This window comes from Labrus bergylta, chromosome 10 (assembly GCF_963930695.1).
Source record: "Labrus bergylta chromosome 10, fLabBer1.1, whole genome shotgun sequence".
NCBI classification, from domain to species: domain Eukaryota; kingdom Metazoa; phylum Chordata; class Actinopteri; order Labriformes; family Labridae; genus Labrus; species Labrus bergylta.
The window spans coordinates 28,594,000-28,611,847 of NC_089204.1; the positions used below are offsets into that span (position 1 = coordinate 28,594,000).

The window sequence follows — 17,848 nt, forward strand, 5'->3', positions numbered from 1 at the left end:
GAGAGAGAGAGAGAGAGAGAGAGAGAGAGAGAGATGTTTGCCTTCAGAAAATACCACGAAATGCCAGCGTCATTGGCATGAATGCAGCTGTAGCTCTTTGCAACAAAAAAAAAAAAAAAACCCGCCGCGGATGTGCGCACAGACGCACACAAAACAGCTTTTTTAATATCAAATATGTCCGCCCTGACATTCATGATGTGACACATTTGTGGAGAAACAGAAAAAAGGTGCCACACTGGAAATCTAAACCAGATGTAGTAAATGGAATATGATCCCCCTGACCCGGGACTGTTCATGAATAAATCAGCATATGAGAGAATGAAGAGAGGAGAGGGAGAGTGTGTGTTAGTGTGTGTGTGTTTTTCTCAACTGGCTTCCTCTCTCCAGAAAAGTCAATGAATGTGTGAAAGTAGAAGTCAGCAATAATCTGAGCAGGTTTAAGCAGTTATTCATCAAACTGAATATCTCTTAAACTTCCCCAAGCACGCACATTCCTCTAGTGAGCTGCACAAAAAAAAAAAAAAAAATAGTGCTGATTTTTTTTTTTTTATTCTCTGGCATTCAGAGCTGAGTCCTCCGGAGGGGAAAACTACCATCAAGCAATTTGTAAAAAAAAGCCAGACCGGTGGCGTCATTGCCTCCTCTCATAGCACACGCAACAACCGCCACTCTCTTGCTTCTTGCTACATTTTTATTCACAGCTTATTCTCAAGTTGCCCTGTGGCTCCCATCCATCCCCGCACACTGAAGTGAAAGCAAAGCTGTCCAACCCCTTAATAATAACAATGCGCGTTTGTTCGCTTTAATGTCTCTCTGGCATTTGGATCTGGAGGGTTTTTTTGCGCAACTGTTTCAGACTTGCGGAGTGTTTTTCTGGAGTGATGCCGCTTTTGTAACGCTGCAACGCTTCTGTGGTACATAGACTCCAGTTTCACTCCGGGGAGGAATCCCCTGCTCTCACTCACAGATGTTGCAAGAGAGCATTCACTATACCACAACTTAGTGCGCAGCTGACATTCTGCCAAAAAAAGGACACATGCTTTTGGTGTACTTTAGCGGGCGGGCCTTCCTCCAGATAATCTCCGTTTACACTACTCGTCAAGATACCCAAGAGTTCCCGTTGTGTCGGCTGTGCGTCATCCCTGCCTGATTAGACTTTGACGTCGCAGAGCCACATTCAGGAAAAGAGCAAACCCCCATACAACGTTGAAAATCGAAATTGACTTGCAAAAATAAACCGGACTGACGAAAACCACTTTTTCATTCATCAGCACGTGGATCAACAAGTTGCTTTCGAGTGCGTAATTTCCATTTGAGCGGCGTTCATCATAATCCGCGCCACACGTGATCGACAGAGCACTTCAGCTGCAAAAAAAAAAAAAAAAAAAAAGATTCCTCATCTATGAAGAGAAACAAGCCCCGGACAGTCAGCGGAGACACATCTCGTCCGGGAGTCAAGAAGGAGACCGGCTCCATGCCTCGCTGCGTCTCCAGATGCCCGGCTGGCCACCTCATGGTAACTTTGCGCGCCCAGCCCGCTGGAGAGAGGGGACACACTGAGAAGAGATCTGAATGAATGGGACTGAGATTTATTCCCAATTTCTCTTCTCGCCTCCCCCCCAGACTGTTGTATGTGTTGTATATCCCGCTGGTTGAAGGTGTCTCGCGTTACCAGCAGATATCGACTGAGCGGTGGGTAGATCCATCACGCGAACAGGGGAGCAGCAAATGTCGAAGAAACGGAAAAGTCCTGACGACCAGGACTTCGAAGAATCTCCGTCTGCAGGAGGCAGCGACCAAGGTAGGAGTCATGCTCAGGGAAAGACAGTGTGAAAGTTGAATTGATGCCAGGGTGCAGCTATGTGACATCTGCAGGGACTGTTTGATGGATCCCTTTATCTTCTGATATTTCTACAGAGCATTTTAGAGTAGAAAAGACCAGCTGAAGCACCCAGGCTCGATCATGCCTATAGCTCCTGCATTACCTCTATAAATCCACGGCATATTAAACCAATGCATGCAATCATGTTGCAATCACCTCTCCACTAAAATAAGTATTTTTATCCCTAGAAAACAATTTTCTGTACTGCTGCGGATTACTTTTTTATAATCTCTCATCCTCCCATCCTCAGTGGAGTGACATTACTGTGACATTAGGGTTTGGTTGCAGAACAGATTTTTATTTTCAGCTGCGGACGGAAGTACATTAAATACAAACTGTGACATCAGAGTCAGACAGAAGCTGCAGGGGTAAACTCAGCTTGGTTTGCAGCGTGGCTGTTTTTCCTCTCAGGCAAAGGAGGACCTGTTGATTCAGGAACTTGGTTAAACACAACTGAAGTGTAGTGGTGGGTTATGAAGACAGTTTCCAGTCCATTTATAAAGATTGAGTACATTTATTGAAATGCATTGTGGGAGTTTATCAGCTGGATTTAATGTCATGCTATCCCTGGTTTAGAGGACCCTTCTATGTGCATGTTGTTGATAATTCTACAATTCACTTCACAGATGCTTTTATCCAAAGCGACGTACATCAGAGAGTAAGTACAACACAAGCAAGGATCTAGAAAAAAGGGAACAATATCAGTAAGAGCAAACGATCAGCTTTGAGTCTGATTGGACACACAGATGCTGACAGGAAGTGACCAGAGGCAAAGCACAACATTGAGGGCAGTTCTTGAGAGCTCTAATCAGTATAGAAACCATCTTATAAGTCGTCGTTATCAAACAAAAACCATCGTCATTACCATCATCATCATCAATAATATGGAGACCATCATCATTAAGTTAGTAGGTATTCATGAAAGAGCTGGGTCTTTAGCGTTTTCTTAAAGGTGCAGAGGGACTCTGCAGATCACATGGAGTTTGGAAGTTCATTCCACCAATAATAAAACTGGATAGTAAATGCTGTTGGTGTCATAACAGCTCAGAACAGCTCCATGAACACATCGCCTCATAGTCACAGCAACAACATGCAGTCTTATCAGTCACACCCCTTATGATGCATTACGTTTATCTTTAATTAAATAAAAGCAGAAGGGTAATAAGAAAAGCTTCATCCCTCGTACATTGTGTGCCGATAAAGACGAGCTGTCACAAAAGGTTTTTTTGTACCAGGCTGTAAACGTGTTTATTCCTGCGTCAACATTGACATTTTTAAAATGGGTGTGTATGTAACTTCCGGGCTTTTGGAGCCAGCTCCTAGTGGACACTCAAGGAACTACAGTTTTCTGCAATTCCTCGTTGGTTTCATTCTCAACACTGAATGTTGCCACTCTGGTTAATAAAAAAAAAACCTTGAGTGTCAATTTTTAAAAGCTCCTCACAGTAGCTTTAGTAAAACAACATTTTGTTTTCTATGATGGCGTACGAAACGCATCATCAGGAACATGAAATCAGCGTCAGCGTTTTATCAGCATTTTGTCAAACAGTGACGAGAATCTCGCCGAGTCCACCTCTGTGGTTTCCCCTCACCTTTACCTATAAGTCCTCCAGGCTTCTGATTGGTTAGTCCAGTGACACGCGATAAGGAAACCAGGAAGTGTTGTCATGCTGAAGCTGATAGAGTGAGAATGAGCACTGAACAGTTTGCTTAAAGTTTCTCTGAATAATCTAAAGTCATGAGAAAATCATGAGACAGTGGACACAGACATGTTAAAGGTACCAGACTCTCTTATAAGATATCCAAACTGACAGAAGTCCACAGCGGTTTTGCATCACTTTGTAGGGTTTTTGTGCCTTTTTGTAAAATGTATGCATTTCTTTGCTCTCACTTTGGGCTTCTCTGTAGCTGCACAACCTTTTGCTCTTTTGCTGCATCCATGTGCTCCTCGGATGCTACGAAGAAGATGTGTGAATGTCTCTCTTATGAGTTATATTTTAGCAAAAAAGTTGATGTGCAATATGTGAAATAAAAAGTAAAGTATCTTAATATTAACAAAACATATTTTGCCCCCCATGTGATGACGATTCTGACGTCAAGTCGACAAGTCAGGCATCTAATCTTTTTCCAGAGTTTCCGACTTGAGCAGGCGTTCATTTGCATTTTACAACTTGGAAACTCGTTTTTCCGATGTGTCCGACGCCACATGAATGCGCCATATATGTTGTCTCTTTGTGGCTGTTTTGCATCTCTTTGCTCTCATTGTGTGCCTCGCTGTAGCTGCTCTGCATCTCCTGGTTCTCACTTTGTGCCTCTCTGTAGCTGCTCTGCATGACTGTTTGGTCATTTTGTGCCTCTGATTTGTTGATTTGTGTCTGTTTGTCTCCACTCTGCAGCTACCATTAGCAATTTTGTGTCTCTGTGGAGTTGCGTTGCATGTCTCCTGTTCACTTTCTGGTCTCTTTTTTGTGTGGTCGTTTGGTCTTGTTGTTGACATTTTGTGTCTGCAGTCTTGTCTTTGGTCATTTGTTTCTCTTTGTGTTCACTTTGCATCTGTTCTGAAGTCATTTGCACATTTCCTTTTCGTCATTTCCCACGGCTCTGTGACTCTGCGGATCGTTTTGTGTTTCTAGATGTAGTGTCTTTGCATCTTTTTATGTCTCTGTGTTCTGTTAGTTATTTTGTTTCTCTTTGGAAGTTTTGGATCCTTGTTTTTGCAACATTTTGCATCACGTTTTGTTCAGCGTCCTGTGAATCATAATGCACCCTTTGTTGTTGATTTATGGCTTTTTGTGGCCACTTTGCATTTTATGTTACAGCTTTGTTTCTTTGCAGACTTTTTGTGTCTCTTTGATGCAGTTATTCACGTCTTTGCTCTCATGTTGTGCCTCCATGTAGCCGATTTGTGTCTTGTTTGTTGTTCTTTTGCTGGAGATGCACAATATACTTTCTGTCAATTTCAATCCGATTCCGATACATATGCACCGATACTGATTCCGATATTACATCATAACTGATAGTGTTATTGTTATTGTTGTTGTTATGTGTGAGGCTACACAAAGCTGGAGTAAACACAGCATAGCATTGCATTCTGCTGGATTCACATACAAACAGGAAGCAGCAACAACTGTCAGGTTTTTCAAAGTAAATCTTTTAAACCCAAGTGTAAGAATTATACTTTTGACCACATAGAAGATGCTGTTCCATCTCGTCTGAACATCGTCATGGAGACGATTTGTAGGCACTTCTTGCAGTTCATTCTGAATGTCTTTAGAGTGAGACTGTGCGAGTGGAGGATGTTTAAAGTGCCCGACCGTCTTTCTTGATCGGCGCCGTCAGTCTGATATCGGATAGACTAGAATAGAATAGAATATAGAATAGAATAGAATAGAATTACTTTATTGATCCCAAACTGGGAAATTGTGGCTTTACAGCAGCAGGTTGTCCAAACACACAATATGAGCAAAAAACACAATGTTAGCAAATTTAAACACAATATAATATTAAATACAAAGTAAATAAGAACTAAAAATATCAAAACTAAGAAAGAGAATTTATACAACCAGGATTTAACTTAGCATTACTTCTAGTCTTAAATATGAAAAGATAAAATACAACATACTTTGCTGGAGGTAGATGTAAATGTGCAAAAGTTGTAAATGGACAGTATTGACATAGGGATCTGTCCAGAGCTGTGCAATCAGTGATACATAAATGAAAGTGCAGGAGTGTAGACACGTTATCAGCAGAAAAAATATTGGACCCAGACCAAGTGAACTTTGTAACCGACACAAAACATGACACAACGAGTCAGCTCCCTTTGAGATTAAATATCCGAGGGGTTATTTGGAAATCTTAATCCAGCCATGGTGAACGTTACATTAACTCTGTGTGAAGTTTAAATTTATTTGTGAGATCACTGGAAGGTAAACAAAAAGATATATAGCAAACTCCGTCATTACCCTTCACCTTCCTCAAATCGCCTCTGAACCGTGTCGATGAGAAAACACTGCTTCAGCTCTTCTTTGAGACATGAAATCAAAGCTTTCCTCTCCTTCAAGAGGCAGCTTTATGAAAAGCCTCGATCAGCAGTGAGGCTGCTTTAACTCTGGAGAACACATGACAGGCGTTACAAGTCCGAGGCCAAGAGCAGCATCACCTTCAAGCTCAGAGTCGTGCCTGCTTTAATGAAGGGAACGGGCCCGGTGAACGACTTTGAGCTCGAGACATGTGGAGAGTTTTCTTTGCAGCATGATATTTTATTTGATCATAAACTGTTTTTTTCTGTGAAATATCAGGAATGTGGAATGTAATATCTGGAATGTGAGCGCTGTGTCAGACTTGGAAAGTCCCCTGATGTCCGGAAAATGTAATGAGCACGTGGTGATAATCACAAGTAGGAGCTTCTATTCGCTCAGTTCACTACTAAAGGATCCCGTCATCACAACATTCATTTAAACACTGAAAGTGAATTCATGGTATATTGTGACAGGTGTATGCATGGGCGGGTCTAGGCAGGGGCCAACAGGGGCCAATGCCCCTGTAACGCTGATCTTTGTCCCCCTGTGGCCACCCCTCCAAAAGGAAGAGCCCCCCAATAACATGAGAGATGGTAAAGGGTAAAATAATTTGAGATTGTGTTGTGTTTTTCTAGTCTTCTGACTACTCAATGTATGACACACCTACACGTTCACACCCTGATGGCAGAGCCTGCTGAGTAAAGAGTCCATCAGAAGTAACTTATCCTACGCATGCACATGCTTAAGCTGCAGACGAAGCAGCCGGAGCATTTCTGAGTTAAAGGGATACTTCACCCGTTGAAACATGAATCTGTGTTGACATTGGGTCATATATGTAGAAATGTGAAACACATTTTGAAGTTGGTGCCTTCTTGGCCGAGAAAAGGCAGAAAGTTTATTTTTGACTCATGTGGATGATAGACACCAAATCCCAGAATGCACAGCACCGCAGGCCTCTCCCACTTAGGTCCTTCTCACCGCTATATTGATATTTTCTCGCCATTATCAGCTTTCTCCATAGAGCCTGTTAGCATAGCTTCCAAGCAATATGGTGGACATTAAGTTTCGATTCTGGGCGTGAGTTCCCGCCCACTGATCTGTGATTGGTCTATAGCTTCAGTGGTCAAAAATATGAGGAACTAGCGTTGTAGTTTCATCCCGCTAACCGCAACAGCTTCCAGTGACGCAAAAATCATCATTTTGCGTCACTGGAAGCTGGAAGCTCCTTCAGACTTAGAAATACAAAGATTTCCCGTCTCAGGGGAAAATGAGGGCGGGATGCACAACCATTCAAAAATACTACCAGGTTTCTAATGATACAAAGATTAATGCAAATGAGTCAAGTATCCCTTTAAGTGTCTTCACATGTAGCTACAGGAGCAGGGGATTAAACGTCCCAACCTTCTGATTCAGAGACGACCGACTTTACCAACTGAGCTACCTGTGAGAGACGGGTTTCATCTTCAAGGTTTGGTCTGGCAGGTTGATCAGAAGATCGGGTAAAGACCCAGAGTGGGGGCATTATCCTACCTGAACTGACTGTACCTGGAATAAGAGAGAGACATGGGAGAGTCATAGTTGAAAAGGAAGAGATGAGGGTGATTGGATGAGAGGGAGGGAAGGGATGATGAGTTGAAGGAAACGAGACAAACAGAGCAGAGAGAGCTGACCAGGTCTAGGTATTGCACTAATCTCCTTGGTTGGATTCAACTGCAGGTTATTTTTTTAGTATCCTCAGTCCTGTTAGCACCCATACAAAGTGAAAAACAGAACAAAAACAAACAAATAACACCAGAAGTCGTCACCTTGTGTACAACCTATCCCACCAGTTTTATTTTACATACTTTTGTTACTATACTGCCCTCCATGTTTTTCTTTGTCTTGTTTGCTCATTTACTTATTTTCTGTCCCTCTTTCTAATTCATTCAATTTATTTTTACTGACCCTTTTCCTTTTGTTTTTGTTTGTCTGTTTGTTTTTGTCTAAATCTGCTTGCAAAACTGTATTGTACCACAGTTGACCTCAGTATAAGCTGTGTCATGCATTATGGCTTCCTCAGGTCTGCAGGCGTGTTTGTTTTGCTCTGAAGATGCGACCTGTTTGCGTCACAGTCTTTTGGCTCTGCGTCGTTTTGGGCAACGCGCCTGAAGCCGAGTTTCCCTCTGGGCGCACACGGAAAGGAGAGCCGGGCGCTTCCTTCCCCCGACTGTGCCCGGCATCTGTGATTGCTCATGGGGGGGTACACACACCCGCTGAACCCCTCCCACACAAGACTCTGCCAGCCTGCGTCAGAGAATGCAGGATGGCTGCAAAAAATATTCCTTGCTCTTGTATTACTCCTTTTTTTTTTTACAAAATCCTCTTTTGTGAAGTAGTGCATAATCTTGTACTTATCGATGGACCATCTGTTGAAGGTTGGAGCATGTTAAATAAAAAAAAGCACTCATCTGATGGATCTGGCTCTGCGTTCAGTCAGCCAAATGCCAAACGCAGCCGTCTCACAATGAAATTAAACTCAAACCATTTTTTCTCCAAATGAAATGGCTGCTGTCACAAAAAACAGAAACATACAATCAAGCCACAGAAAAGAGCCAAACAAACATTTCTTTGAAATCACCAGTAGAATATAATTGGAGTACACTGGTGTCAGTGTTCTACCCTTTGGTATAGATAGTTTGAAAACCAAATATGAGGAAATTGTTGTTGTTTTTTATCACAGACATTCATGAACTCATTTACTGATGGGTGGATAAAGAAAATGTTTTCAAATGCACTTCTGTCAGGCTGCTGACCATTGCGTATTGCAAGGTTATGGCGAGGCGTCTCAGCCATGCAGAGGCGATTCTAGAGCGGTTTAGGGCTCTGGGAAAAACATTCTCAGGGGTCCCCTACAGCCAGCGATGATCCCCTGACTTCTGGCCTCTGCAGCCAGGTCACTCACAAGTGTGGAGCACGAACACTTGCTCCACACTTGTCCCTCTTTAAGAATAAACGTGTGTGTGTGTGTGTGTGTGTGTGTAGACTACAGAATGTATTCATTTATTTCATGTTTATTCTTAAAAACTCATCCAAAGACAAACGAAAGAATCACCTAGTGGTCGTAATGTGTACTGCAGCTCTCAACAGTGCACACAAAGATTTTGCATGAGGCCATTATTCACATTTGTTCACTTTTTAAATTCATTTCATATCTTGACCTTTGCCCTCTCTTTTGAATGAAAGAGCAGTTTATGAGTTAACCCCATTACTGTCCCTGCACTGACTCACATTCAGACACTAGGGGGCGCCAGAGTATAAAGATGAAAATCAGGGTATCAGAGGGCGAGAAATTCACAATGGAGCAGACGACATGAATTACATGTTTTTTTATTTTAGTTTTTTTCCTTTTCTTCCTCCTCCTCCTCTTTATCTTCTTCTGACATATTTAATATTCTTACTTTTAATTTATATATGTGGAATTAAAAGGTTAAGTACAAACATGTTTGAAAGACGCAGAAGAGATTTAAAATTCACAATATTTCTGACAAAGCAGAAGGGTAAAAAACAAGCTAATAGGCTAAAAAACCAGCTAATATAATTAGATTTTTTGTGTGTTTTTTGTATTATTGCTGCTTCACTGAGGTCGTTAGTTTTCAGTTCTGACTGAGATGAAGAATTCTCACTTCAACAACTGATTTAAGAAACAATCAGAAAAAAGTCACACTTCTGGAAATATTGAGCGTATAATCGTCTTTAGTTTCAGACGTTATTGTGTGCGGTTAATGGCGTGTGTGTGTGTGTGTGTGTGTGTGTGTGTGTGTGTGTGTGTGTGTGTGTGTGTGTGTGTGTGTGTGTGTGTGTGTGTGTGTGTTCAGGTCATGAATGGACTGTGTCCGTGTGTTATCAGTAAACAGGCAGACCTGATGTCTGGCTGCTCGTTCGTCCTGATGTCTGCACTGCAGAGAGATTGACAGGCCTTTACGTCAGCGCCCGTATTTCTCACCTATGATTCATACCGACTTTGTTTGGCCTCTGATGAGGGCTGAAGGCAGACAGTAACCCCCCCCACCCCCCCACCCCCCTTTACCCCCTCTCCAAATTCTTTGAGCACAGTGCGGCGCTCCCTCTCTTCTTTCTCTTTCTTGTTAAACCATTTCTTTTCTTTGACACTAAATGTTTTTTATTTAAACTCAGAAGACGTCTGTCGTTGACCCTCTGTGTGTGTGTGTGTGTGTGTGTGTGTGTGTGTGTGTGTGTGTGTGTCGTTCACATGTTGAGTTTCTGTTTTAAAGGATTGTGAGCCAAGATTTAAAGATTATAAATGACTAAAAGTTCTCCAGCTATGTTTTTGCAAACAATACAACTGGGGTCGTCTTCCTTTTATTGCATTTACTGACAGAAACATAAAATTAAAAAACAGTAAATAACACAAGATATAAGTCATTAGTTAACCTTGTGCAGAACCTGCTGGTTGCTGCAAATGAACAAATACTTCTAGAGAGCCTCACAGCTGATGATACTTTCCATTTAATTCTACATCCCTGGTTTAAACAGATTTGCAAAAAGATGCACAAAGTTTTTTTTTATCAAACATCTTGCTTATTGCCCGTATAAGATTTCTGGAAGAGTGAACTTTACACTTCCATTACACAGATTTACTGATGTTGTAAAAGCTCTTCAGGAGCATTTAGATAAATAAAATAAACAAACAAGACAAGAACTAAAAGAACGAAGCATCAGATGAGAAAAACGCAAATATTCATCTTCTTCTTTAATCTGTTGGTTGTGTTTTTGTGTAAAAGGTACGCTCCCCTGTTGTGTAACATTTGCACAAAGAGCAGCTCACAGCGTACACACCGTCATAGAGACTCACGCACACACACATGCTGACAGGCTGTGTGACATCACTCAGCTGTAAGTAATGATCAGGATGTTGAAAAGGCTTCTGCTGCTGTTAGCATGTCAGCTCACACATGTGATCCACAGGCAGAGTGTTTGCATCGAAGTGGCAACGAGGAAGGGTGTGTTCCATATGTGAGACGAGTGGTAACTCATTATTGTGTGTGTGCGTGTGCGTGTGTGTGTGTGTGTGTGTGTGTGTGTGTGTGTGTGTGTGTGTGTGAGAGAGAGCAGAGTGGAGGTTTGATGGGGAGCTGATGAGGTCATGGCTCATGTCTCCTTGCTTGCGTCATCACCTATAGGATGTGACTCCTGCCAGCAGAGCTGCAGCTGCTGCTCTCGTTGCTGTAACAGCGTCAGGAGCTCGAATCTGAATCATGTTTTAGAAACAAAAGCTCATCTAACCGGCCGATCTGTGGCGGAAAGCACAATTTCCCTGCTCTTAAAAAAATATAGAAAGAGATGATAAGCTGTAAAATGTATTTTCAGTTGATGTATCATAGGTTAAAAGCTGAAACAATTTACACATTCCCAATTTTAGTTGACAACATCTGCAGCTTTTTTCCCCCCCTAAACACTTTCATTTAAAGAGACACATTTGACTTCCTGTTTTTTTTCCTGCACTTTTTTACAAGATTGCACGGTGAAGCGTTTTACACGGCAGAGTGAAGTCAGCAGAGAGAGAGGAGCAAGCGCTGTTTGCTCTGCTTTTTGTTCCTCTGCATGCACAGACCTCGGACCACATGCTCATCATAACCATCATCAAAATCATCATCTTAGTTATCCTCTAGAAAAACGGATGTGATAATCTAGGTCAGAAGTGGTGCCAACGGAAACACTGCCCGCTGAATAACCGGGATTTCTATGTGTGAGAGGTGTGTGTGTGCGTGTGTGTGTGTTAGTATAAATATCAGCCTGCATGTGTCCCTGGCAAAAAAAAATCATAAATATTGTATTTTTGCATTTTTAGTTTCACATGTTTTGAAGAAATAAATCCATTCATGTTTTCAGCACCAGCTTGAACTTTGAGATGTTTTCTTTCCAAATACAAATATAAAAATAAAAAATACAATAATAAATCTGCATTTTTTTTATCCTTCAGTGAGTCAGTATACCTCAGAAACAATTTGCTGAAACAGCACACACACACACACACACACGCACACACACAGAAAACATGATATCATTCTGGGATGGTTTCTTCCTCTGATGCTGCTGGTGCATTAAAGCCATTTTGTTCCTCTGGTTATTCTGCTCTGTGCTGTGGTCGTTTGAATTCACAGACGTTGGCTTCATGTTATATAAGGTGAAGATTGAAGTGTGTAAAATTATATAAAATGATGTAAAAAAAAAAAATCTTCCTGCGTTTTCAGCGCTTGTGTAGAAATAAGAAAATATCTGACCGGGGTTTTTATTTTAAAGGGAATTAAATGCACGTCTGCTCGTCTCATTTATATGTCATTGAATGGTGCGGCATGTGTGTAATGCACATAAATTATGTGTGTGTGTGTGTGTGTGTGTGTGTGTGTGTGTGTGTGTCTGTGTGTGTGTGTGACAAACGTTCAGGCAGGCATAATTGGTGCCAGCTCTGTGACGTAGAGGACATGAGGGCCAGGCGGATGCTGTGAGTGGCAGTAACAGCGTCTCCTGCTCGATCCTGCCCCATCTCTGACTTCATTGGGCTCCAGCTCTGACGCAAATACACCCGCCGACCCCCCTTCCTCCTCCTCCTCCTCCATCCCTCCCCCTCCCTCTGCACACTTCTTTCATCACGCTTTTTTTTCCATCCATTTAAATTTTTTTCTTTTCTTTTTTTTTTTTTGATTCATGTTCTGCAGTTCCCTCCACTGCAGCGCTGCACACAGCTCCACGTCACACATTTCTGCACCACCTGAACTCGCTCTCTCTCTGTTCTCTCTCTCTCTCTCTCTCTATCTCTCTCTCTCTCGATAGCCTTATCAATATTTACCTTATTTATTCTTCGCCCATGTCATCCATATGAAGCCCCCCTCTGGTTTTGTGCAGTGTGAGGTTTTGAGTCATAGTTTGCCACAGAGAGCGTAAGGTGTGATATGCTCACATTCAATTTGTCAGCATGTGGCTTCCTCTGCTTCAGTCAACTGCTGCTTTAAAACGGTTGAACTATATAAGCTCTTCAGAAACCCTTTCATTACATGTTATGCACAGTGCTTTTTTATTTAGAGAAGCAGCTGTAAACAAACTGAATATCTGAGAGAAATCGATTCTGTGCATCGCTTTAACTTCACATCTAAACTGTTTTTTTTTAATCGGCCAGTGTAACAAATGTTTCCCTCTTTTTTGACTTTAACAATTTTACTCCTCTCTAAGAACTACAAGCTGCAATTAGCGATGTAGCGCCAAATAACTGGCAGGTGTATTTTTTCTGTTAGGTGTCCCTTAAATATGTGAAAACTCAAAACCAAATAGCAACAGACGAAAACCCAAAAAAGGTCAATTCATTTTTCTTTGATTTGTTGAAATACTTTTTTCAGGTGACTGAAAGCTATGAATAGAAGAGTCTTTTTTAAAAGCGTAACATGATAGCATTTTGAGCAGAGTGTGTGCGATGCTTTGAGTTCAGATGAGTTCCTCACAGAGCTCTGAATTAACAAAAAGCTCCACCGCTCAGAGTGCAGCCAGACGCGACCACGTCACTGATGTTTGGATGCTTTTTTTTTTTTTTTGAACGTCTGGAGTGACCTTCTTCAGGTTGCACTGATGCACAAAATCACTCGTCAGCTTCCAGATGTGCTTCAGTTTGTCTTTGACCTCAAAATAGATAAACATGAGAGGAGGTTTGAGACTTCAGGGATTTGTGATGTTGGACTCCTTCTTGTGTTTGATTATCAGAACAACCAGAAAAATGAATAAATTAAGATTTATTATGAATTCATGCAGGTCCAGAACTTCCTGTGTGTGTGCAAGGCAGAGTTACTCGAAACCATCCCACTTTTTGAAGGTCTCGGTCTCATCTTGGAATCTAAAGCATTTTTTACTCGGTCTTGTCCCGGTCTCAGACTGGGCGGACTCTGGATTTTAAATCAAGACCTCCACTGATCAGCTATTTTTCCCAAGTCATTCCTGAGATTAGAAGGAAAACGCCTCTTTATAAAATAAGGAATAACTTTAATTCATTCATAATTTCATTTTTAACCCCGGTTATGGTCGCAACCTTCCCGGTGTTACGGTCTAAGTGAGTGACCCTCCTGCTGAACACAAGATGAGGATTATTCAGAGATATTTATGGTCTTGTCTCGGTCTCACCCTGCCTTGGTCATGGCCTTGTCTCGGTCTTGATCCCTAAATGTCTTGGTCTTTGTCTTGGTCTTGGTCTTGTATCGGTCTCACCCTGCCTTGGTCTTGGTCTTGGTCTTGTCTCGCTCTCACCCTGCCTTGGTCTTGGTCTTGGTCTTGTCTCGCTCTCACCCTGCCTTGGTCTTGGTCTTGGTCTTGTCTCGCTCTCACCCTGCCTTGGTCTTGGTCTTGGTCTTGTCTCGCTCTCACCCTGCCTTGGTCTTGGTCTTGGTCTTGTCTCGCTCTCACCCTGCCTTGGTCTTGGTCTTGGTCTTGGTCTTGGTCTTGGTCTTGGTCTTGGTCTTGGTCTTGGTCTTGGTCTTGGTCTTGGTCTTGGTCTTGGTCTTGGTCTTGTCTCGCTCTCACCCTGCCTTGGTCTTGGTCTTGGTCTTGGTCTTGGTCTTGGTCTTGGTCTTGTCTCGCTCTCACCCTGTCTTGGTCTTGGTCGTGCTCTTGTCTCGGAGCACTCTGGTCTCGGGTATGTCTTGGTCTCGGTTAGTGTGGTCTTGACTACAGCACTAGTGCAGGATTCACAGTAATTAGTAACATTTGTTGTTGATATTTTAAAGTGTATGATTTAATTTATTTAAAAAGTATTTTGCCCGTTAAAGGGACGACGTATACATTTTAAATTATGAGACATTTACACCAAGCTCTTGAAGTTTCTACCATTTTTTTGTTTTGTCACTATCGATAATGTCTTAGCGTTTGGTATCCCCGGCTCTCCTAAACGCCGCCTGATTCTCTAACCACTAAAAGTCACAGGAGCATTCATCATCACAGATTAAATGTTTGAATCACAAGTGTCTGCAGGGTCACTGATGAAACAATATATCGTATTTAAAACCAGTTAAGCTGAACAAGCATGTCACCACAGCTGCACATCTGCTTTCTTGTTCAGAACATTTGCTGCCAGAAGCAAAGATATCACATGTTGAACAAGCCGAGTGTGTTTGCCTTGATGACTGAACAATGCCCGTGTCTGAGGTCCGACTGAATGACTGAAGCTTCTCACTATCGTCTGAAACCAACATCATCCATCACACGACCCAAACTCCCAGCTGTGCATAGGATCCATTCAGACTAGATTACAAACAGAATACTTTGTTTAAGAAGGTTATCATTAACAAACTGTGAAGACTCATGAACATGTCGAGACGGAATCAAACTCTCTTACACATTTAGGGTGTCAGCTGTGCATCAAATCAAGTTGGATTATCCAGTTAAAGGCTTTATGTGCGATTTTTCAAACTTAAATATAATATAAATCAAGTATATCCTCTGAAAATAACTCTGTGAGTCATGACTGTCTACAATGGGTGTAACACCCGAGTCCCACTGTCTGTGATGTTTTCAGAGTTTTCAGAGTCCTATCTTCACTTTGTTTACATCGCCCGGACGGCCGGCTGACTCCTCCCCTCGTGTATAAAAGTTCTTTAATTGAGGGACTAGAGAAAAGAAGAATAACATACTGTACTCACTGCTTAACTGTGTTTCTAGATCACGCTCATTTCAGGTAAATTTACATGCAGTGTGAAGATACCAGCAGAATAAAGATCGCTAGCATTAACATGCTAACACAACAATGCAGCGCGAGTTGTTTTGGTTTCATGCTGGTGCTCAAGGGCGACATCTGCTGGATCAAAAAATCACATATAAAGCCTTTAAGATCTTTGCGCACAGAGCCTGTTTTTTTTGTCTGAAGTTGATGCAAGTTAAAAAAGAAATATGATCTCATGTTGTGTCGATCATATTTGCACAAAGAACCAAAACTTTTGTGTGTGTGTTTCCCTTCCTCAAACATACTGCCAGGCGCCTAGTAGTTGCTTCTAGTAAATTGGTGGTCTTCCTTTTAATGTGTGTTTCCAGTATAACTAACTAAGGGTATCAAACTGGACCACTGACACCCTGAAATACACCTGGAAGTGATCGAGATAATTCTGCAGCTCCGGCAACAGAAGAAGAGCGAGGAGAGTTTCACCTGTCGATAAGACGGCTGAAACTCTCCACGCTCTTGTCTTTGTTTTCAAGGCGTGAAAGAACCACTAAATCATCTTCACTGCTTGATCCCTCTGCGTGATAAGTACGACATATTTTGTCTCATCCTGCAAATTTTTGCAATTAACAGAAAAATAAACGCATCGGACTCAATGTGCAAGATTTCTGTGTATCAAAAAAATGCATCCCAAAAAAACAGAGCTGGTGTGCAAAGGCCTTTACTCTGGACTCCAGATTAGGCTTCCTCCGACTGAATACTCGCTATACTGTAGGCGATGAGAGCAAGCAGAGCAGGAAGCATCACAAACGGGATGTTGCGTTCTTTCACTGCTCACAAACATGGCAGCAAAAACACAAACACAACTAAACCCTGAGCCAAGTGAAGTATGGAGGAAGAAGAAGATCAGCTTGTGGAATTATGGCATCAACCGGATCATCCTCAATTTTTGTTTTTCTCCTGATGTCGTGTTTGGTCACACAACATCGTTACTACAAACAGCAGGTGTGGGGTCTCATGGTCTGGCTGAATCGTCCAGTCTGTGCCTTCAGAGGATTAAAACCATCCTCGTGTGCGTGGTCAGATTTTCAAGATTTGAAAATTGTTTAGTGTGTAGCCAGCGTAAGTCGTTGTTTTTGGGGACCTTGAGACCTGCTATTCGTGTTACAAAGCAGCCTCAAAAAGGAAGCACACCTTTAAGTAGAAAGACTTGTCATACTGGAGATGTTAGATCTGCAGAGTCCTCCAAAAAGGGGAGCATGATGATTTCTGTGTGTCTAAGGTTTCTGCAGAGGCAGCAGAGCAATCCTATATCACAGAATGCACCGTTTTGGGAGCGACGCGACAGAGTTTCAAATAAGATCAGACATGAGAGTTTGGGGCCATCGTCCTCCTCAGGTTCTCTGACTGTGATGTAACCATGAGCGAGTCCTTAAAAGGAAAGCCTCTCAAGATCGGCCTGTTTCCTGTTGACAAGTCGGGGCTGCAACTGGAGGCAGCTCAAAAGAAACAGTGTCCTGTTTAATCAGACGGGACACAACATGTGTAAACTGTGTTTTCACTTATGTGACAATCCTCGTAAAAAAAGAGAAAAACTGCCAGATATACTGGTCGCTTTATTTTGGATAATTAATTTCCTGTCAACATGTTCGAGGAAAAAAGTCCTCCAAGTTACACCCCGACTCAGAACATGTGGAAGTGATAAAGGCCCCAAACGTCAAGCTATCCATCCACTGAGAAGACAGCTCGGTCTTAATCTCAGGTGGACTCTGGTTCTTCTGCAGCTGGAAAAATCAGCACACACACACACACACACACACACACACACACACACACACACACACACACACACACACACACATAAATCACACACAACATCCATAGCGCAAACAACACTCGGAAGTAAAGCTCTGAAGCTAACATCTCAAAAGTACAATCAGTTTACTGCACACTGCATATATTGTACAAGTTTACTTTTTCTTTAAATTTTATTTTATTTTATTTACCATTTTGTACCTTTTGCACAATTTAGAATTTATTACTGTAAATATTATTTATCTTATTTTTACCTCATTTTAGTTTATCTTATTTTACCTTATTTTGGTTGTATTGCACCGCGGGACGGAGACAAACGAAATTTCGATTCCACTGTATGTCTGGCATATTTTGAAACTGACAGTAAAGTTGACTTTGACTTTGACTTTGACTTTGCAAGATACGTCTGTATGAACTGTTAACATCACACACTGATGTCATCTC

General features: G+C 42.0%; 1 protein-coding gene across 4 annotated transcripts in view; it reads left to right on the forward strand.

The window, feature by feature from the left end:
• The first annotated feature begins 629 nt into the window (after positions 1–629).
• The window catches only part of pde10a (phosphodiesterase 10A), a 72,812-nt gene continuing 55,593 nt past the window's right edge, over positions 630–17,848 (forward strand). Inside the window, exon 1 of one of the 4 annotated variants that reach the window (XR_002278603.3) lies at positions 630–1,801. Coding sequence is in view for 2 of the 4 variants with exons in the window: in XM_020653475.3 (XP_020509131.1) it covers positions 1,729–1,801 (73 nt within the window). In the remaining 2 variants the exon portion in view is untranslated. The remainder of the gene's footprint in view (positions 1,802–17,848) is intronic. The other 3 variants (XR_002278604.3, XM_020653475.3, XM_020653479.3) reach the window with 3 other exon arrangements.